At 38.9% G+C, this 24,194-nt stretch overlaps 1 protein-coding gene across 5 annotated transcripts in view; it reads right to left on the bottom strand.

Annotated features, from left to right (window-relative positions):
* Positions 1–24,194, bottom strand: part of LOC120426524 (neuroligin-4, X-linked) — a 41,952-nt gene that overhangs the window by 16,648 nt on the left and 1,110 nt on the right. Inside the window, exons 1-3 of one of the 5 annotated variants that reach the window (XM_039591293.1) lie at positions 20,977–21,487; positions 6,310–6,704; positions 2,861–3,798 (exon numbers count right to left, since the gene is read on the bottom strand). In XM_039591293.1, the coding sequence (XP_039447227.1) occupies positions 2,861–3,548 (688 nt within the window). In that variant the 5' untranslated portion in view covers positions 3,549–3,798; positions 6,310–6,704; positions 20,977–21,487. Of the gene's footprint in view, positions 1–2,860; positions 3,799–6,263; positions 6,282–6,309; positions 6,705–20,976; positions 21,488–24,194 lie in introns of those variants that run through there. The other 4 variants (XM_039591294.1, XM_052709682.1, XM_052709681.1 and 1 more) reach the window with 4 other exon arrangements.

The raw sequence follows: 24,194 nt of genomic DNA, 5'->3' as shown, positions 1-24,194 counted from the left end.
AGAAAAAAAGATCGAAACAAGATTCAGTGGGTACGTCGTCGGTCGTACTGTACACAAACAACATCCAAATATCGAATAGCTACTTGGAAATGAGATTCCATTCAATTTCGGTAGATGACATCGATAAGTTCAAAGTGTCACAATGGCGGTGTTGGCTCGGCTTGGTTCAGCGCGAGTTTGAGAAGCAAACAGTGTAAATCGAAAGTTTTACAGTATCGGAAACTTTTTTGGGCATGTTTCTTATGACAAAGCTTTCCTATTTGTTTTTTTTTTCATGTTTTTGACATTTGACTACTAGCTAGTAGATGAGTGTAATATCTACTAGCTAGTGAGCAATTCTCTAAAAAAAATGACATTTTGTTTGAGATTTTCCATTTTGTTTATTTGATTTGGATAAAACTTTGTCCTCATTTGTTTTATCCATACACAGTGTGTATTACACACGCTTTCATAACATTTTACAGGTTGGTTATGCAAAATGGTAATGTGAGAGAGCTTCTGTACCCAGATTTTTGTTACAGACATTTCAGTATCTTCAAAACTACGGGTACTATCGACATATTTTTTTTATTCATTCCCTAATGTACTGTCTACAAAGTAATTTACAAAAAAGTTTGACTAATTTTACAATCCCGTTGTTGCAGGATTGGGTCCATAAGTTTGACAATTTTGGAAGAAGAAGACAACAACTTCCTTCGTTGCTGTGCACCCTTAAGGATTAAAAAAACATCTTTTGCACTAGTGTTTAGCATTGTTTCAAGTATTTGGACAAAATATTACGATTTTGCCTTCCTCACCTTACTGAGGCTATAGGATCACTCAGAAAATGATCTTTTTGATTAGACCTCCTAGACCTACCTTCATTTGTACATATCGACTCAGAATCACCAGCTGAGCAAATGTCTGTGTTTGGCTGTATGTAGACATTTGAACCAAATCAATGTCACTGGAATATCTCGACACTGGCTAAAACGATTTTGACTGTTTGGGCCCTTTGAATAACATTCGATTCCTCTTGGGATCCCATAAGTCCCTATTGAAATTTATAAGATTTAGTACCGTAATATGGGGTGAATCGGGACTACAGTCTGAATAGGGACAGCAGTTTTTAGAGCACTTAAAGCTTTTAAATTTGGAAATGGATGTACACATTTTGTTGGCCTGAGTATGTTCTAACCGAAACCAACCAGAAAAATCAAAATATTGTGCTCCAACATGGTTAAAACTGCTGTCCCAATTCGCCCCATGTGTCCCGATTGACCCCAGTTTACGGTAAAGCACATCAAAAGTTATGCATAAAAAGCTGCTGCATATAAATTTCCCAATTTGCCAGAAAGAAGTAGTTTTTGCATGGAAACCTGCTATTTTATATACTTTTCGAAAGGTTCTGAAATGACCTTTCTTGTGGATTGAGAATTTTCAAGATCTGACTTACCTATCTAAAATTACAAGCAGTTCAAAAAATGGTCTGAATTTACATGACCTCAAATGGACGGGTCTGATCGCCACGGAAAAGCCGTGTAGAAAAATGTCATTTTCCTCTAAGGCGGTGTCTGTATAATCTTGACAAAAAATCTGTTGGTAGTCTGATTTTTTTTACTCATCACTTATTTTTATTAGGACCTCTTAGGTGCTGCGATCACGTTATGGGAGATCCATACAGGGTTACCAGGTCTGAACAGAAAATAATCTGGCAAAAACCTGGCAAGCCACTTTTCTCAATGTATTGAGCGAAATAGTGTTCAAAAATGGTGTATTTTCACTTTTTATGCATTATAGCTTCACAAAATAAACATCATACTTCAATTGAACAATGTCTGGAAGAAATAAAAAATAAAATTTAACAAAATGCCACTCAAAAAAAACTGGCAATGCCAGATTTATCTGGCAACCTGGCATCCCTGGATCCATAAACCATGTGGACACTTTAGGGGGATTGGAATCACCTTATAAATGAGAGGAAGGCACCAACCACCTAAAGGTGGATTAAGTAACGTTTTTTTTTTCAATTAATAACACTTTTTTTAAATTTTAACTCATAATAATAACAGGCTGAGCAATGCCATGTTTTTAACATGTATTCGTTCATCATTTTAGAATGTTTTTACAATAAACATCAATCATTTAATCCATTAATTTACAGATTATTACCTCATTTTCAGTATGATCCCGTATACAAATTGTAAATAAATCGAAAAAAAAACATCAAATTGAAATTGAGATATCTAAAAGACACCGAAAGACTCTGAGATATTTTCAAATACTGTAGTAGAAATGTGTACTGAAAAGTTTATTTTGCGCCATTTAAAAAAACTTGGCAACTTGAAAAACCACACAAACATAGTATTAACCGCTCAATAAAAGCTCAAACCATTTTGCTGATTTCTAACCTTTTGAGTAATCGCTTTTGCAAAAATGGCGTATATCTCGGGCAGATCAAGAACTAATTTGGCATCTTTCGAGACGCCTCCTCTACAACTTTATCCAAGACACAAAAACGCCTTAAAACGTCATCCAAGAAAGTTAAATTTTGGTTGGCATCCTGCCCTTAGCCCTTATCGAGTACAACAATTTTTCCGTAGCCATAATTTGGCTAGGACGTCAAATAAAAGAATTTGTAAATAAATTTGTTAAGCAAAACATTGAATTTGTGAATTAACAGTTCATCCTTTCACTTAAGTGAATGATTTTTTTTTAGAAAAAGAAGGATTTACTCTTTGCGAAAAAAAATCTGGTTGGTTAGACTCTTACGTTCCACACTGCAGGTCATGTTAGGAATTGGCTAGCAGGGAGCAAAAGGAAGAGAAGGAGGTTTTCTAAGGAAGGAAGAAATCAATGCACAAACATCAACCGCACTCACCGTAGCTCGGCACGTACAAATTTAAATATAAACAGTCTTCGCTCTCAACCTTTAGATATGGAAGCAGTCTTTTCAGCTGATCGTATCTGCCTTTCGAGTAGTTGTTATTTACATTATTCAAGGTGGGCAGATTCTGCGGGCAAACGGGCGACATTTTGATGGCCATCTTGAGCCCGGTCCACGGAACCGGTGCCCCCGGTGGCATGAACCGTCTCGACCCGACGGGCGCTTCCGCGTACGGAATGCCCAGATATTGGTCGACGTTCTTCAGTCCGGACTGCGGATGCATGACCCGGACGATGCCCTTAAGCCGGCCCTGCTTCACCGCTACCTCTCTCGTGTACGGTGTTCCGTCCCGTGGGTCGAAGCTGGGACTCTGGGACCGCGGTGCGGGTTGTTTGCGGTAGCTCGGTACACCGTACTGTTGCTGATTTTGCTGTTGTATCTTCGACGATGCACCGTACAGTGGGCCATCGTTCGACATGGGCGGGAAAATTTCACTTCCATCGTATGCCAACAGAGCCGCGACAGATTTTCTCGAGTTTTCATTCCGGTGCCCGCCGAAAAGACCCCCTTCGGCATACTGGCCTGGCCCCCAGCTTTCGTCACTGTCGGTTCTGGTTTCCACTTGCTGATAGGCCAAACTGAAGCACAACACCAGGTTAATTAGCACTACAAATACTTTCATTTTGCCACCACCGCTGCCGACCGTTTTATACCGAAATTGTAGCACCGTAAACAAGCAGCATTTCGACGCAGCAGATTATTTAGTACTTCCATGGAACACTTCTCGACAGTCCCAGAATGCATTGCACACTGCTGACTGCCGGCGCGGATCTTCTTCTGGTTCGGGGTACTAAAATGTCGTGTTTGTCTCTCATTCGCACCAAAACTAACACACTAACGGACGCCGGTGCTCAACGGCGACGCCATAAGCTCTGCACGTGAAAAATTAAAAGCATCCATATTATTTTCGTTCCACATCGAGATTTTTCGGGGCCACACCTCACCATCCAAGCAAAAAACGCGTCTTCCCTTTAATGACGGATGGTGGGATGGCACCGAGGAAGACGCTTCTTCTTTCGCTTGGGAAACGCACATGGTTCGGAAATAAAAGCAACACTTTTGTGTACCGAGAGGTGCCCCTGAAAGCATGGCGTGTACTCATTAGGAGGTTTAAACATTCCTTTCGAAATTAGCGGACCCAAGTGAACAATTGCATAAGATTTCTCAAGATTCTAAACGGAGCAGATTTTTTTCATCTGAATGTTTGTTGGATAAAAAGAGGGATAACATATCCCTTGTAAATAATGCAAGTAAAGAGTTTTTGTTTAACTCTTCAAAAGTTGATTGAATGACTCAAACCTAAGAAAAATTGTTGAACTTGTTATAGACATCGGAAGTTACGCTTCAATCACTAAAAAGCATTGAAAACAAGATCAAAGTTTCGCTTTAAAGAGATGTTGGAAACAGACTTTTTCTATCCGCAATGATTCATCGGTAACGATTTGAAGTTTTTAGATTTATTTGTATATTTATATAAATAATAAATAAAAGCACATGGAAATGAATGTTACTTACAAATATAACGAAGAAAACATTTGTAAATGAGCTTAACCCTGTGGGCAGTCCTTAAAAATAGGTATTATATTCATATTATTTATATGAGACAATTTTAATCTACGACAAACTTTACTTATCTTTTTTATGGTATACGGTAAAACGGGGTGAGATTGCTAGCCGGAGTGATATTGATAGAATCAAGATTTTTTAGTAAAACCATACTGAGCTTGGTAAATAAGTGTTAAAAGTACCTCAAGAAGCAGTTTTCAACAAATTTTTAAATCTTTTAAAAGTTAGTTAGCTATTTATAATTATGAAAACATTGATTAATAGAATTAATTAAATACTGAAAATGAGTTCGAATCGGAAAACGGACTACATTATCGGATTCTAAGTTACAAGGTTCAAGGGTTATAGAAACATAATTTAAAAATATTTTCAGATTTGAAGACATTTTCAGTAGAATAAGATTCTTAGTATAATTGGAAAATGAATGAATCATGCTACAAAGTTGGTTTTGATGGCAACTAAAATTATTGTGAAAAAAAAAACAATTTGTAATTAATTTTAACCAAACTTCGAACATTTAATTTACTTAGCCTCGAATTTGTATACAATTTATTAAATGTTACTAAATTAAGTTAAACAAACATTTCATTGTAACTTATAAAGTAACCTTTCTCATGGCCATCTTGGCGTAACACACTCAATTGGCACACTTTTAGACAAATATCAATTTTATCGAAACTATTTTTTAAAGAACAATTATAAAACAAAAGTGTGGACACAAGTTTTATTTGAGAAATTAATTTAATAATGAAATAAATAAATTGAAGTCCTAACAATGTCACCCCGGTTAACGGTACCTCCCTTATTTTTTACCAATTTGGTATCTTTTGAAACATTTTACCAGTCATTTTTTTGCCTTTCTTACTAAATAAAAGTGTTGGTTTTGACTTTTTGGATGCTTTTTCATTAAAATTGTATCATTACTTTTCAAGTTACAAATAATGCGTTTAGACATTGTCAAACAAAACAAGTTCAATAGCCAAACTTAATATGTCTAACAGTGAAGGAGTGCTTCTTCAAAATCCTATTGAAGATCAAAGATTTTTGAAGACATTTTACATTATAAATGTAACGTAATATGTATCGCATACAGTGGAATGCATATTGATTCCGATTTCCACAAAAATGCTGTTTCTTGCAAAAAAAAAGTTGCTATCTGATATTTAAAGAAAGAAAGATAAGGCATTTGCAGAATTTTTCATACCTAACATCAAAACTGCTGAAGGTTGTTTGATAAATGTTGATAAAATTACCACAAAAAACATCACAATTAGTCATTGGTCATCTAAACGACGACTGATAGCAATTAGATAATGTATTCAAAAATGTGGGTAATTTTGAAGATTCATCAATTTGATCCCAGATGCTCCTTAAATTTGATCCGAATGATTTTCCTTCGTTATAAAAAAGATCATTTTAAATCTACGCTGGTAGAAGAGGTGAAATCGAAAGAATCAACCTGAATCAATAAATAACTTTTATCTAGATGCTATGTAATATTTCTTTTTAAAATCGTTGACTTGTTAAAGAAATTTAGTCTATAACGTTGACTAGGATCGTTTGAAGTAACACTGATCAAGCTGTCCTTCCAATGTTCCACTTGTTTCCTTTCAACAACAACACTGCTTTCACCGGGCCCAACTCGGTACAACCGACAACAATGTGTAACTTGTGACAATTTTGAAGATTCAAAAGCACGGCAACAACCGTCAACGCTGGCATTCAAATTGCAGAATACACGCTTTCGCCCCAAGAGGAGCCCAAAACCAACCACCACGTGACGCGTGCGGATGCGAAGATGGGACGGTTCAGTTCACCTGAGACATCTTGTGTGTGTCCGGATTCGTGAAAATCCTCCCGATGTGTATCCACTTTCAAACGGGCGGAAATTCGTCGTATCAATTTGCATGCCACAAGCCCGAGATGAGTTCACTGTTTTTCGAAACTTTTCCTTTCCACTCCCCTCTCTCACTCTCACTCGCTGTCGCACAGCGTAAGTGGCTTCACTTTTTTTTTTATCTTTTATTTCTTCCACTTTTGGCACCTATCACGTAAACACGTTAACTTTTCCTCTCTTGTTTTCCCGCGCTTTTCCCGAGAACAGCCAATCTCCTTCAGCTGCTTTGTGGATTTGTTTGGCACTTGGTTGTTTGTGTGGTGTGGTGTGGTGTGGTGTGCTGACACACATACGACCATCCACACCGTTCAGGCCCTGTAACGAAAAATAAAAAGTAGAACGAAAATTGAATAGCCGAAAATAAAATATGCTCAAAAAACAACAAGTCAAAGAAGGTAAAAGAAAAACACATCGTGAATACTGAGAAAGCTAATCAGATGTTTACGTTTTTTTGCGCGGGCATTAGCAGCGCGGCTTGAAAAGAAATATTTCAAGTCTATTTTTGTCACCCCTTCCCTTTTGGAGTACCGCGCGCTGCTTTTTCCCTCTCTCAAAGTGTGTGTGGCATTTTCCGCACTCATTCGCGTGCCATGAAATTCTGACGAATGTGTGTTTTTTGTTCAAGTGCGTGCGTGTGTGTGCATATATGTGGGTTTGTGTTTCTTTTTCGGATGTTGAACGCCCAACGACGACGAAGCCCACCCCCTCTCCCTCCCCACCCACCCTTTCGTACTTAAACCGTCATCTCTTGCATGATGATGAATTGTGGTGACGTTTGAGAGGAGAAACGAGCGCACAATGACACAGAAAACAAAACACTCGTCGTAGAAGTGATTTAGGCCGTATGCTGATACCATGGACTAAGTTACTGACGAATGATAAAGTTGCCGTATCTTGTCGATGAAATAATGATGTAGAGCTAGGGGATTATGACTACGCATGGCGGAAGGATCTTTAAGGAGAACCTGAAACAAGACTAGGGTATTCAACCATTATTTTTACACCCAAATGAACGCGACGCACATTTTTAATATTTAAAGCACTAACCCATAATAAATTGTACAGATTCATGGAATCTTAAGTCTAATGAACCCTTCTGACTATTGTTTTCATTCATCAATTAGCTGTCTCGGTCAAACTTCGTATTGCCACGAACGTCATAAATTGTTTGCACAATTTTCTGTCAAAATAATGCAATACTACTGATATGTTTTTATTTGGAATTATAAAAATGATGTACATTTTACCGTGCTCGGGTTATTAAAAAAAATAGTTTTTAGGTGGGGTTAAGCAAAAAATTAATGTTTCAAGGCATGGCAAAATTTGAACACATTTTACTGTAATGTAAAATGAAATATAGTTTAAACAGGTTAAAAATGACAACGCAAATTCCGTGAAAATAAACGTTTTTTTTTTTCAAATATTTATTAGATATGCAAAACAATATGTGGATGTGATTGTATCCGTACTTATAGGTCCAATTGGGCACACAAAGAAAAAAATGTTATTGTTTGATTTGGATTATAAAACAATAATATTTTTTTTCAATGACATTTATTTTTTAATGCTCGTTGTATGTTAGAACTGTTCCGCACTGAATTTTCGTTGTTTGAGATTTATTATGATACATGAGTTGATAAATGGGTAATTCTCTACCAACTCACACGAAATCGGGAAAAGTTGCCCCGACCCCTCTTCGATTTGCGTGAAACTTTGTCCTAAGGGGTAACTTTTGTCCCTGATCACAAATCCGAGTTCCGTTTTTTGATATCTCGTGACGGAGGGGCGGTACGACCCGTTCCATTTTTGAACATGCGAAAAAAGAGGTGTTTTTCAATAATTTGCAGCCTGAAACGGTGATGAGATAGAAATTTGGTGTCAAAGGGACATTTATGTAAAATTAGACGCCCGATTTGATGGCGTACTCAGAATTCCGAAAAAACGTATTTTTCATCGAAAAAAACACTAAAAAAGTTTTAAAAATTCTCCCATTTTCCGTTACTCGACTGTAAATTTTTTTGGAACATGTCATTTTATGGGAAATTTAATGTACTTTTCGAGTCTACATTGACCCAGAAGGGTCATTTTTTCATTTAGAACAAAAATTTTCAATTTAAAATTTCGTGTTTTTTCTAACTTTGCAGGGTTATTTTTTAGAGTGTAACAATGTTCTACAAAGTTGTAGAGCATACAATTACAAAAATTTTGATATACAGACATAAGGGGTTTGCTTACAAACATCACGAGTTATCGCGATTTTACGAAAAAAAGTTTTGAAAAAGTTACTTTTTGCGTTTCTCTTTGTTTCGTCGTCCGTGTCTGTCTCGGGTGACAATCAACGGCCATGATCGATGACGACCAACTTTTTCAAAACTTTTTTTCGTGAAATCGCAATAACTCGTGATGTTTATAAGCAAACCCCTTATGTCTATATATCAAAATTTTTGTAATTTTCTGTTCTACAACTTTGTGGAACATTGTTTCACTCTAAAAAATAACCCTGCAAAGTTAGAAAAAACACGAAATTTAAAAATGAAAAATTTTGTTCTAAATGAAAAAATGACCCTTCTGGGTCAATGTAGATTCGAAAAGTACATTAAATTTCCCATAAAATGACATGTTTCAAAAAAAATTACAGTCGAGTAACGGAAAATGGGAGAATTTTTAAAACTTTTTTAGTGTTTTTTTCGATGAAAAATACGTTTTTTCGGAATTCTGAGTACGCCATCAAATCGGGCGTCTAATTTTACATAAAAGTCCCTTTGACACCAAATTTCTATCTCATCACCGTTTCAGGCTGCAAATTATTGAAAAACACCTCTTTTTTCGCATGTTCAAAAATGGAAGGGGTCGTACCGCCCCTCCATCACGAGATATCAAAAAACGGACCCCGGATTAGTGATCAGGGACAAAAGTTACCCCTTAGGACAAAGTTTCACGCAAATCGAAGAGGGGTCGGGGCAACTGCTGTGTGAGTTGGCGGAGAATTACCCAAATATTATTATGAATTATTATATACACATATAGGCTACTTTAAAAACATTACTTTAAACCACCTCCGTGATTGGTGCCTTCGTCCTAAAATCAATTGAAAAAGCTTTCTGCTTGTATTCAGTTGCGCCTGAATACATGCGAACAAAATGCTAAAAAAAAGCGTTTTTTACGATTCTGCCATAATATGAAGAAAGCTTGGGCTAACTAGGCTAATCGAGTTATCTACGTGCGCATGTATTGCGTGTACGTACACGAAAAAGATTGAGGTTAAATTTTGTACCGTCCAGCAAAACAAATGGCGTGATAGTGTGCGTGAGAGCGGGCTTAGATAATTCTATTCCATAAAGCTACCTCAGCTGAATCTGTAGCAATTTCAGCCCTTTTTTGTTCCATCAAAATTATGTTTTAGCACAATTGCTCATAACTTTTGATAGCATTATTAGATCTTCAATCTTTTGGGCTCGTTGGAAAGGTCTTTTGATTACCTATCCATTGATGGACCGTATGATAGATCCGGACCGCTTTTCATCAACATTTTTGCGATCCGGCCTCAAAAAGTGTATAAATAACACTTAAGGTGAAGCAGTTGATCATTTTCGAAGAAAATTGATCATCACACTTAAATATTCTGTATTAAATTCAATTTATCGAATTTCTACACCAAAATGAATCAGCATGTGCCGGTTGTTGCCTTCTTGAAGCCACTGAAAGAATTTTTGGCCTAAATCAAATGTGTTTCAAAATTTATATAATTTTGTGGTACAATCATTGACGTCCTAGTTGGCAATCATTGATTAATGATGATTTCAATAACTTTACAAGGAATGGGATAATCGTTACCAAAAGGTATCAACGCATGTAGGGTACTATTCTGAACAACTTGTTGAAGGAATTTTGTCAAAATATTGAGAGCAACGGAAAATTTATATCTTTGAATAAAAAATCATGGCAATGATGGAAGTCTTCACGTTAAGTGACCATAACTTTTGATATGGTTGTCAGATCTTCAAAGTTTTGGATGCGTTGGAAAGGTCTTCCAAATACCTATCTAAAAATGTATAACAAAAACCACCCTTTTACAATCTTCCGAAGTTCAGCTAAAATCGTTTTGCCTTCCTCACCTTACTGAGGAAAGGCTATAAAATCACTAGAAAACTGAACATCTCAATTAGACCTCCTAGACCCACCTTCATGTATACCTATCGACTCAGAATCAAATTCTGAGCAAATGTCTGTGTGTGTGGTGGGATGTTGATAAAAAAAATTGTCACTCGATTATCTCGACATTGGCTGGACCGATTTTGTCCGTTTTGGCGTCATTCGATCCGTCTTTGGGCCCATAAGTCGCTATTTAAAATTATGCAATTTAGTTAAGTACTTCAAAAGTTATGCTAAAAAAACGATTTTAACAAATGTCCGGACAAACAAACTTCTTCAGGAGTTTTGAAGAATACTTGAAGAGAGTTTTATCCTACCGCGGTCCAAACTGCTATGCTGTAGCTATCTTGAAGAGCTCTTGTAGAACTCCTGGAAAAAATGTTACTTGGGATGGTTTGTATGGGAAGATTTTGATCAACTTTTGTTGAACAAAATACTTTACTTCTTTGGTTTTATGTTTCCTTGTTTAATTTTGACTTTTATAGTTTGCATTTATCTTGTTTAGTTTATGTTTGTTTCTTAAAGTATTCAGCTTATTCTACCAACTTCTATTTGTTTTTGCCATATTTTTCAGGCACTTTTTAAAGTCTTTTCCACCTTTTCTACTAGAGAATGATACCATTAACATTTAAATTGTTCAAAAGTTATTATGTCTCAATCTAAGAGAAGATGTCAGTAAAAAACGGGAATGAATCCACCATAAAGTAATTGAAGCCTTACTCAAATCAAAATAGTTTATTTTTTCTAAGATAATACTGAAATTACACGTCAAACTAACAGGATGCAGATCAAAAGTACTCCGATTTGTTTCAAATTTGGCGAAACGGCTGAACCAATTTCAGATCGCTGCCTTGCAAAAGAAAGGTGATTAATTGGGTTTTTAATAAACACTTTTAGATCAATGAAAACATTATTTTCTGATTTGACAAATTTTTCAATGAGTTTCCTGAATGTTTTACGTATCACATCCAAAAAAAAATATCGGAATTCGGTACATTAATTGAACATAAAGTACGTGCGTCTGCTGCAAAATGTACTAGGAACTCAATTCGATAGAGAAGCATGGTACTTTTCAGGTCGATTGATATACTGAAACCAAATCTATTTTTCAACAAATCATACCTGAGACTCAGGCTGAGAGTCTTGTTTATTGATATTCACAATTGTTGGATATGATACGTTCAGCTTTACACGTTCAGTTTTACCAAAATTCTAAATATTTTTGATCGATCCCAGACATGCTAAATATAATTTTTAAAGCAGGAAAATGCATTTAAAAATGTTTTTAGTCGATTAGACTTCTTTTTTTCATTAAAATTTTCAATTTTTTTGAAAAATATTGCCCCCTGATTTTTCGGACCGGTTTTGAAGGGGTGACATAAACTTTGCAACGGCCTAAATAACTTTCTAATAGTTTACTCAGATCCGGCTCCAATAAAGTATTGATTCAAACTTACAAACAAACAGAAAGCATTACTAGCCATAATACACAAAGTTCAGCACTCTGCAAAAAATGCATGCTCTCAACTTTTCACTACTTCGTTGCTAAAGATCAAATCCCTCTGCACCGTTTCTCGTCGCTCCAAATCCACAAACCGCGAACAGCGCCACTAAAGAGTTCTTAGTGCTAATACGACACTCCTGACGCTTGTATACGCTAAAGCTTGGCACCGTGCACGGGAGTAAGCCAAAACAACAATCTAATTTTCAAGGTTTCAAAGCCGAGTAGAGCAGGCAAGCAAGCAGCAAGCATATTAAATTATCCGCTCATCTTGGCTCACTCCTCTAAAGGCGGGGAGTCGTGCATACACACAGCGATTTGGCCCAATATTTGCATACCTTACAGGAGGGGAGAGGCGGAGGGGGGAGGGTCGTTCCAAAATGACGTAAGTACTGCAATGTTTGAAACGGATTTTTCGGAATTAACTTGGATGGAATTCGGCGCGTAGTTAAGAGACCACACTCTTTGGCGTCTCTTCGAGCAGGGATAATGAAGAACAGTTGCTCGGCGTATAATTCAACAGTGGAGGGTAATTCGAAGCTAGAAGGAGATCATGCACGGAGATGACGCGCTCTGCACTAAACTACTGGCTCTGGCTTTGCAGTCGAGGAAAACGGTGTCATTGTGAGCGAGTGGCAGAGATTTTGGCTCTTCCTCAAGTAATTTTACTATAGGTTAATGTTGTTTTCGATGCCGTTTTTTTTTGCAAGATCTGATTTTATTAGTTGCCATACCATTGACGCAGTATTTTCAGGTTGTGTTGAGTGGTTTTGAAATTTTAATTGCAACTGTTACAGATACAGTAAATGAGAACCGCGACTTTCCATTATAATACCATAAGCACTAATTATCTCTTGATGTGCAGCGCAACTATCATTATCACAAAGAAACCAATCAAGCATTTACTAACCTCAATGCACAGTTCTACATCCCCTCATCTGGTCAACGGATGAAGGATTACAAGAAGTGGCAATACTCTGAATTAATCGGCATGGGGATTGCATTCTAATTTGCAGCGTACTTCAGTGTTTTTCTTTCATCCACTTCAGAATAGCAATCATGCACCGAGAGGAGAGATACTGAACCATTCACTTCGAGGGATTGATAGACCACCTAACGATGCTGTTGAGCCAGCTCAAATTCTTGCCTGAGTGGAAACAGATCACTTGCCAATCCGGCTAAAGAGTTGGCCAGAAGAGTGATACGGCCATGACGGTTGATTAATTGATGGCTTGTGCTAGTTCTGTGTAACCATTCCCCAGACCGCAAAAAGTTCATTGTGGTAAAACTGAAAGCAGTCCAAACTAGTAAGTTGCTGCAAAGACTCGAAGCGAAAATTAAAATATTCAACTAAAAACAACTGCTACCCCTCGACTGCTGATGAAGCTGCTGCTAATGGCCAGTAGAGTGCGGTGAGCAATGAGTTGGCTTGTCGGTCGCAACGAATTTACTTCGACCGTTGAGTTGCTCTAATCATGCTTTTCCTTCTCTTCCCGTGAATATGTGCGTTAGGGTTTCTTTTTTTGTGTGCAGCTGTGGACAAACGGTTACTACGGTGCATCTGTTCCTGGTCGTCAGGGCTGAATTCCGAGGTAGTAAGAAGAATCTTTCCTGAGCGATAAGCTTCGCATGCTCTTTCGTCAACTAAGAAGGCGCTCCACTGCCGTTGGCATCAGCATAAAACCGTTCCGGTCCTCCCTGTAAAATCCAAGGACCAACCAAACGTGTGCTAGAATGTTTACATGGTTCACTTTTCTCCCGCTCGCGGTAAGAACATCGAACTGAGACTGAAATCTACAAAAGGGTAACTGCAGCTAACATTGGATTAATTTACGATTGAGAAAAAAAATACAAAAAGACAAAAGACAAAAGACAAAAGACAAAAGACAAAAGACAAAAGACAAAAGACAAAAGACAAAAGACAAAAGACAAAAGACAAAAGACAAAAGACAAAAGACAAAAGACAAAAGACAAAAGACAAAAGACAAAAGACAAAAGACAAAAGACAAAAGACAAAAGACAAAAGACAAAAGACAAAAGACAAAAGACAAAAGACAAAAGACAAAAGACAAAAGACAAAAGACAAAAGACAAAAGACAAAAGACAAAAGACAAAAGACAAAAGACAAAAGACAAAAGACAAAAGACAAAAGACAAAAGACAAAAGACAAAAGACAAAAGACAAAAGACAAAAGACAAAAGACAAAAGACAAAAGACAAAAGACAAAATACAAAAGACAAAAGACAAAATACAAAAGACAAAAGACAAAAGACAAAAGACAAAATACAAAAGACAAAAGACAAAAGACAAAAGACAAAAGACAAAAGACAAAAGACAAAAGACAAAAGACAAAAGACAAAAGACAAAAGACAAAAGACAAAAGACAAAAGACAAAAGACAAAAGACAAAAGACAAAAGACAAAAGACAAAAGACAAAAGACAAAAGACAAAAGACAAAAGACAAAAGACAAAAGACAAAAGACAAAAGACAAAAGACAAAAGACAAAAGACAAAAGACAAAAGACAAAAGACAAAAGACAAAAGACAAAAGACAAAAGACAAAAGACAAAAGACAAAAGACAAAAGACAAAAGACAAAAGACAAAAGACAAAAGACAAAAGACAAAAGACAAAAGACAAAAGACAAAAGACAAAAGACAAAAGACAAAAGACAAAAGACAAAAGACAAAAGACAAGTTTATCTTGCAAATCTAAATTTATGGACAAACATACAACACTCTACCACTGCCAACTACCCTGCCGAATGAGACAAGATTTTGCCGGGGTGTGCCGGTGCACTTGCTGGAAGCCGAACGTACGAAAGTTGGTCCATTTGGCGTGCTAAGAACGCATCCACCGGGGACCACGGCGGGACTCATACGGATGGATGAGCGAACGATGGTTCCTTTTTCCAGAATGCGACGAAGCTGCACATGGCACAACCAGAGCTAACCAAAGCGCAATGAGCAGAGAAACGAAAACGAAGATTGATGTACTTTGCGAAAAACACAGGAACGATCTTCTAAATGAATCTTTCCTCTTGCAGTGAACCTCTCCTCATGTTTTCGTTTCTACCGTCAGTTCCTACCGCAGCGCACAGCTGGGATTTTCATTATTTTTGGAAAGTGAAGCATTCTAGACTAATTAATTTATGTATCGCTGAAGAATTGTCAGCAGCAATATGAGAAATGATGCCAGTTTTGTCTACCGCTATTAATTCATAATTATTGCTCGTATAGCTAGGCGAGCTTCTGTCTGGGACAGATTTCAACCTCGGTTCCCGACCTTCTGCACCGAGAAGTTCCCGTCAATCCGATGTCGTCTGGGTCTGGAGGGAACTAGAAGTGTGAACATCAACATTTTGGTGGTAGGCCAATCCTTACTGCTGGGACTCTCGTGATACAATCATTTCGCACATCTGTTGTTGCTCGTTCAGACAACTTCTACAACTGTCGTTGCTAAATGGCATAGGCAACAGAATTGATTTTGGGCTGATTGACGAAAGCAAACACACTTCCTGGCTGGATGAAATGGACCATAAAACTATTTTTATACATTCTGGCAACAGACTCACCAATACTACAGATTAAATGTCAATAGATACACAAAATCACCGATGGGATAAGATTTATCAAAACCATCGAAAGGTAAGAGTTCGCTAGAGACAGCTGAACGTTTCCGTTAATTTATGTCGTCTAATGATTGTCACGATTAAAATTTATGCTTTTCCTTCGACTGATTTTCGTGAGAAGCGATCCATACAGCCTGCAATCAAAAACTTCCCTTTATACGCACTAAGATTCTCGCCGCAAATGTCATCGATTGAATGACTTCCTCTCGGCAGATTGCGATAAAGATATTTTTAACCCGCACTTCGTGTCAACCTCAACCGCTATCTATATCTCGCTCGATGAGCAACCATAAATATATTGCCCCGATTCGTAAAGCCGCAAATACGCACTTTCCAAGCCAGAAGCAGACGACCGCCGCGTGCCGGTAACTTTCCGGGCAAAAGTTAAGCGATGTGGCGGAAAACACGACTAAAAGCAATATAATTTATGCAAGCCACCACTAAGGCCATGTCTAATACGGTTGGGGTCATACATCAATTGTTGAACAGGGTTTGGACAACCTGAGCATTTCTCTTTTAATTTCCTTTATTTTTGTTAGCGCCCCTAATGGTTTGTTCAAAAATTACGTCCAGAGATTTTCGGGATTTTAGAACCCCCCCCCCTCCCCTCTGTCACGTACTTTTCCTATACCTTTAACATGGGCTGTCACAAACCTCAGACCCCTCCCCTCCCCCTATTCATGGACGTAATTTTTGAACGAACCCTAAGACCAAAGCATTTATCATCAAAATCCGTAGTAAATTTTCAATAGGACGAAACCTTAGATGTAGAAAGCAAACCATATCACTCACACTCAACGTGAACTGTCATTAGAGCAAGTGGGATAGATTGTTTGTTTATATTCAAGGTTGAGCCATTTTGAAAAGATATTACGGAAATGATCGTGCTATCTCGTTACACATCATACAGATTGTTGAAAAATGCAGAAAATTTGTCTTATTTTTCACAAATTTATGCTGATACACGTTTCTGAAAAGTAATAACATCTTTTGCTTTCGAAAATATAATGATTCAGTCGGTTAAACTATTGATTTAAGCGTATTTTAGTTTGTATGAGAACTCGTTGCACACTTCACAGAAAAAAAAAATCAATTCCCATAATCGTGAATTGTGTTCATGAATTTGAGAACTACAAAGGAAACTATTCATGAGTATGTGTTGTGGCACGTAGAACATTTTTCACAAGATAGCACACAACATACGAATTAGAATCTGTCTTTGTCTTTGGCAAAGTTCTATGTACACTGTACAGCCGTTCTACGCATAATTGTCCCCTGTCATTTTTGGTCGATTCTGACTTTTTGTCATTTTCAGGTTTAGTTTGACGTTTACTTTTCGAAAAACACATAAAATACTTTGTTCGGAAACTCATTGAAAACAACACCAAGTCTGTTTGTCCCATCGTTGTATTTCTACGCATAATTGTCCCACCAAGAATTTTCTTTCAAGAATTCATCAGTTTTATTAAGTATTGTGTCTTGTTTACCTATTGTATAGCAATAGGATTACACATAAGAGTGATAAACTGCTAACTGGGATGATTAGAGACTTATGGGGTGAATAGGGACCCACGGGACAGTTATGCGTAGAAACACAAAAAACGGTCGAAAAATTTCAATCGCGTTTTTCTCAGTTGCACTTTTTTGAACATGGGACAATCATGCGTAGAACGGCAGTGTACAGGTTAAAACAATTAAAAGGGAAAACAGGTACACTTAATTTTTTTTTAGATAATTTAAATTATCGCTGTGACCCAGCGTTGTTGTATTTTTTTAAAAGAAAATCATATTTTTTTGAAAACTTTAGAAAAGTTCAAGTAATAAAAAAAAATCAGTGATCGATGCAATATACAGTGGTGTCTTTACTTTTGGGGCAATGACTGTCAATGATGGTTGTGAATTCAGGGTCCAGAAATAATGAATTGAAATGAAAAAAATTATCACCATAAGTAAAATGCTTCAACAAACTACACAAAGAAAACCATTTTTTTATTGAAACATTCTGAATCAAGATTTGAATGTATTACTAAAACAAACATGGCCGCCAAATGGCCGATCGGGAATGATGCCTTCCAGCGCCTTAATGCATGATCTTTGACTGATTTGTCATTAAAAAAAATCATGGTCATGCTCAACAATACGTGTGATTGAAGGTGAGCATGAACCAAAAACTGATGCACCGAGGCATAGTTACAAATTTTTTATATCTTAAAATCTACAGTAGCTTTAAGTATATTTGCACCAAGCCACCACCATGTTTCGATTTACAATAGTTTTAGACTATTTTAATAATAAAAAAGTTTAAATATTCATAAACAATAATAATTTTCACAGAAAAAGAGAAAGAAAGCAACTTCATCTGTTAGCTATACCCTCAAAGACACAACTGCTCCAAACAAACTTATATTCTTGTTGTCCAACTACTTGCACGACACCCCAAACCAAAACCGCTTCGCTCTCTAAATCAGTCGATGAGATGAGACAGACTAAGCAGAAGCTGCTGAAAAGTGTGTGTGCTTCCAGAGAGTATGTAGCTTCCGGGTGCCATCGACGCCATCGTTCCGTTCCTTGCCGAGTTGGTTTGAAATTTGCGGCGTGCGATACAGTTGCCAGTTTGCCACTCATTATTGGCACACGGGAAGAAACTTTCACCTGTCTAAAGTTGGCCCTCTTCTACCCGTGTGCGTGTGTCTATTCATGGCTTTGCCAGGCCAGCAAATCGCGGCCGGAAAACGAAGGTGGTTTTGAGTCCTGGCTTCTAGGAAAATCAACGTTCGCACGTGGCACTCCCTCGTGTGCTTTACGCAAAAAGGCGAAAATCATCCAATTAATCAACTCGAACCACCTTTTAAGTGGTGTAATTTTGGGTTGCCGTAGCGAGCAGATTTTCACTTTGTTGGTGGGCGTGGGTAGAATGGTGGCTGCGATAACGCGAAGCAATATCAGGCACTTTTTCCGCGGTTAGGCTCAATCTTTGGAATGTGGTTGACTTTGCTAGCATATAGAGGGAAAGAAGATTTTCCGTAATGAAATAAAGCTTTTAAAAGATCAAATTTACTTTGGCTTTTAATCTCAACAAAACTGAAGGTTTAACGTACATATTTTGACAAACAATTTTGACTTTATTATCGTTTTCAATTATCATGAACATTCCTCTACCAAATAGTTTATTGTTAAAAAAATATCACAGTTTGTTGAATACGAACAGCGTGTTGAAACGTGTGATTGATTGATTAAAATTAATATGGCAAGGAAAATTATGCCAATTGCAACCTTAATTCAATCCTGTTATTCAATTCCTAACATAACCACGAATACAAACATTGAAACACATATGTTTGCATCAAACCTCTACAACCAACCTCGCCTCTAGGCCTCGATCTAAAAAAAATGCCAAAATCATTTTTTCAACCAATTTTTGATCCTTAAGAGCGAGTCCACGAGCAAAGCGTACCCATCTCGCATCAACCTCAGCAATCTGCCTGAAATTTTCAGGGTTTGTTTGTACATATAAAACTAGCATCTTGCCAAAATATGAGCACTCTAGGTCAATGGGAAGTGGGGCAAATCGGGACACAAAGTTTGAAGGTTCAAAAACGTCAAAATTCTTTAAAAGGCTTATAACTCAGGCAAAATACAATTTAATTTCAAAATTCAAAATGCGTCTGAAAGGGCTTAAAAAATTCAACAAAATGCAGGGAGAAGCATCCCAATTGGTTATTGGCATTTTAGTGAAAAAATAGCATAATTGTCAAACTCACATAAAAAAGTGTTTCATCCTGATATCAACTCGCTTCGACTTGCAGCTTGTATGGGACATCTGGGACTACCATCTGAGACTGAGAACGCTTTGAGTAAGGCTGTTTAACATATTAAATAAACACTTTTATTTTTAGTGAATTTTTTGGCTGTAAATTTTTGCTTGGGGGACCCCTTAGATCAAATTTTCTGGTGATAATTTTATCACATTCGTGTTCCTGAGACAATTTTATAAAAGAAACATGCATTAAAATGCTTATTTGCATCCAGATTGATGACGTCCAAGCGACGTCCCGTACAAGGGGTATGCCCTGTTCGTGGACTCGCTCTTAAAAAGCATTGGAATTTTAGGGTTAGAAGTTGACTTGTTTTATGTGACTAGGCCAATGTTTTCAAAAATTGCATTTTTTAGGGGTCAACTTTGGCTGTGTTTTTCACTATCATTTCCTATATTTTATGTAGAAAAACAAGCAAAAAATTTAAAAAGCTAAAAACATGAAAAAACTACAAAGGAAAAAGGTAATGATAGGAGGTGGTAGAACAAGCCAAATACTATCAGAAACAAACATAAACAAAACTAAATGATAAATGCAAATTAAAACACACAAACATTAAACAAGAGGAAAAGTTTTTCATAGAGCAAAAGTTGTCCAAAATGACCTCCTGAACACAGGAAAAATAAAAAGAAAATGAAAAAAAGCTTTTTTTAAATTTTGGTTGCCAAACATTGTGTTCTTGAGAAAATGTTTAAAGCTCTCTTATTATGGTTTGCATTTTCCTTCTAGTTCACCAATCATTTAATGTTGATGGTTTGAAAATAATAATGAGATTTTGAGTTTGAGGTAGAACAACCCATGAGCAATTGAAATTGACATTCGATTTGAAACAGTAGTTCAGTTTTAGAACAGATATGTAATAATCATATCTGTTTGTCTATGGAAAAACTAATGCTTCAAAATGGATTAATTGATCATACAAAAAAGAATCGTTAGAGTTTAAGTTGAAAATCTGTTAACTCTTTTTATACCTTGTTGTAATTATTGGCTCGAATTTATTTATTTGTTATTATTTTAAAACAAACACAATATATTAAAGTAAGGGATACCGACAGAAAAAAAATGATCATGTTTGATCGATTTATAAATTTCAGATAGCCCACCAACGTTGTCTGCTAACATATGCTCACATACAGCATGAATACTAAGAACAAAACGTCAAATTAGTAGTAAAGACTCGTAAGAATGCGCGTGTCAACGCAAAGCTAAGAAGAAAAAAAACCTTTGCGTGATTCAACACTCATACATTTCCTGCAATCAAACACATGTCATGTGAGCAGCGTTCCCCATTCCTAGAATGCCGGCTTTCGCAACGTTCCTTCTTGGACTCGTCATCATTTGCATAAAAACAAAAGGCACTCCTCACCACATAATGTGCTGCTTGCCTTGCTTGTGTACTAGAATACGCGCAAAGCTAAATATAGCCAACAATGTTGCGACACTAAACGAAGAAAACAAAGTCCTGCCACGGCAGATGTACTGTACTGACCTGGTCCGGAACCGAAACTGAGGCAGCTGGCGCGTTGAGCGGTGAGCGGTGACGACGTCAGTCACTTGAAGGAATCTCCACGTTGAAGCGCAAAAACGTGATCGCCTCGTTTGGATCGATCTTTAATCCACTTCCTCGAGCCGAGAAGGAAGCCAAACGAGCATTTTCCGCGCGCGGACTCAAACATTAATATTATAAATATATATTTAGCTGAGCCGAAACTCGAGGGGAAGACGGAAAAACAGCGCACCACTTCTTTTTCTGGTGACGAGTGCCAGTTGCGCTTGTTGGCCACACGTAATGTACTTTCTCGCCGGGTATTTTTAGTCAACCAGAGGAAATTTCTGTTTTCGCCATCTAAACTCACTCAAAACGGCAATACAAGCAGGTGAGTGAACTCTAACCGCATGTGCATCCGTGCAATCATCGACACGATCGAGCAACAACGGTTCAAAATGTCACCCGAATTGATCCCTGCAACTAATTGGCACTCGTGGCCCGTTTTACAAACACAATTTTTGTGAGACCAGATTCCGTCCGGGAAATCGCCTGCCGAGGATGACCAGTGCGGACTGACATCCGATCTGGCCGAGTGTCACTCGAGGAAAGAGGACGAGAGCTGGACCTGCTTTGCCAGCTGTCACCGAACCGTTCGCGTGGCTGCGTCCATGCGCTGTCAGTGCTTGGCTGCGTCGAGCCCAGCGTACGAGGGGCTTATTTGACTACATCCAATGGAGTGCGTTCGCATTCACCGCAACAGGGTGTATCACTCCACACATCTCTCCTCTTCTCCATAAAAAACAAAATCTTACAAGTTTTAAGCCACATACTTCTTTTGGTCCACAATCGGCTCGCTCTTTAGCTGCTAGTCCATAACTCGTTCAACTGTTTTCCCATCTCGGCATTAAAGCTTTTCGGCCAATTTTTGAGCTTGCCTAATAAAGTAGTGGTAGTTCATGAAAGATGTCGCGATATTCAAACCTATCCAATATTTCTGTCAAACTCTCAGTTATACAAGACTAAATTAGCATCAGATAAACATCATCAATCTCTGAAAAGATTAAAAAAAATACTGCTACGGAAATGTAAACAAACATAATCAGACACCCAGATATTGCTGCCTTTCTACCTTTCTCTCTTTCTCTCTCTCTCTCTCTCTCTCTCTCTCTCTCTCTCTCTATCTATCTATCTATCTACCTTTCTCTCTCTCTCTCTCTCTCGCTGTTTTTAGTTCCTTTTTTATACAACTATGCTCGTTCTCATAATTCTAACACATTTCCTCGAAACGCAATTCTTCGCTACCTTCTAGCCCATGTTTACGCTTAAAAGTTCACTGCTTAGTGTATCGTTAGCATCCTATCAAAGCTTTATAGTTTATAGCTAATATAGTAACAACAATAGCGGCATTTCAGATTATTACCACGTCAAACCGGCCTACCGTGCCCACGCAACTCAATCTTATCTTAGAACAATCGCGGCCTTCCAGGCTATTTACCACGGTGGGCTCATCTGACCCACCGTGCCCAACGCGATAAAATATTCCACTAATCGCGGCCTTCCAGGCTATTTCCCACGGCGAGCCCATCTGACCTCCGTGCCCAACGCGATTCATTTTATCTTGGAACAATCGCGGCCCTCCAGGCTATTTACCACGGCGGGTCAATCAGACCTACCGTGCCCAACGCGATAACCTGTTCCACTAATCGCGGCCTTCCAGGCTACTTACCACGGCAGGCCCATCTGACCTCCGTGCCCAACGCGATTCTTTTTTCTTGGAACAATCGCGGCCTTCCAGGCTATTTACCACGGCGAGTCAATCAGACCCACCGTGCCCAACGCGATAACGTGTTCCACCAATCGCGGCCTTCCAGGCTACTTACCACGGCAGGCCCATCTGACCTCCGTGCCCAACGCGATTCTTTTTTTTTTCTTGGAACAATCGCGGCCTTCCGCGATAACGTGTTCCACCAATCGCGGCCTTCCAGGCTACTTACCACGGCAGGCCCATCTGACCTCCGTGCCCAACGCGATTCTTTTTTTTTCTTGGAACAATCGCGGCCTTCCAGGCTATTTACCACGGCGGGCCAATCAGACCCACCGTGCCCAACGCGATAACATGTTCCACTAATCGCGGCCTTCCAGGCTACTTACCACGGCAGGCCCATCTGACCTCCGTGCCCAACGCGATTCTTTTTTTTTTTCTTGGAACAATCGCGGCCTTCCAGGCTACTTACCACGGCAGGCCCATCTGACCTCCGTGCCCAACGCGATTCTTTTTTCTTCTTGGAACAATCGCGGCCTTCCAGGCTATTTACCACGGTGGGCCAATCAGACCCACCGTGCCCAACGCGATAACGTGTTCCACCAATCGCGGCCTTCCAGGCTACTTACCACGGCAGGCCCATCTGACCTCCGTGCCCAACGCGATTCTTTTTTTTTTCTTGGAACAATCGCGGCCTTCCAGGCTATTTACCACGGCGGGCCAATCAGACCCACCGTGCCCAACGCGATAACGTGTTCCACCAATCGCGGCCTTGCAGGCTACTTACCACGGCAGGCCCATCTGACCTCCGTGCCCAACGCGATTCTTTTTTCTTCTTGGAACAATCGCGGCCTTCCAGGCTATTTACCACGGTGGGCCAATCAGACCCACCGTGCCCAACGCGATAACGTGTTCCACCAATCGCGGCCTTCCAGGCTACTTACCACGGCAGGCCCATCTGACCTCCGTGCCCAACGCGATTCTTTTTTTTTCTTGGAACAATCGCGGCCTTCCAGGCTATTTACCACGGCGGGCCAATCAGACCCACCGTGCCCAACGCGATAACATGTTCCACTAATCGCGGCCTTCCAGGCTACTTACCACGGCAGGCCCATCTGACCTCCGTGCCCAACGCGATTCTTTTTTCTTCTTGGAACAATCGCGGCCTTCCAGGCTATTTACCACGGTGGGCCAATCAGACCCACCGTGCCCAACGCGATAACGTGTTCCACCAATCGCGGCCTTCCAGGCTACTTACCACGGCAGGCCCATCTGACCTCCGTGCCCAACGCGATTCTTTTTTTTTTCTTGGAACAATCGCGGCCTTCCAGGCTATTTACCACGGCGGGCCAATCAGACCCACCGTGCCCAACGCGATAACGTGTTCCACCAATCGCGGCCTTGCAGGCTACTTACCACGGCAGGCCCATCTGACCTCCGTGCCCAACGCGATTCT

Source organism: Culex pipiens, chromosome 3 (assembly GCF_016801865.2).
Source record: "Culex pipiens pallens isolate TS chromosome 3, TS_CPP_V2, whole genome shotgun sequence".
Taxonomy (NCBI): Eukaryota; Metazoa; Arthropoda; class Insecta; order Diptera; family Culicidae; genus Culex; species Culex pipiens.
The sequence above is the reverse complement of the archived record's forward strand: the minus strand, read 5'-3'. Positions and strand labels throughout refer to the sequence as shown.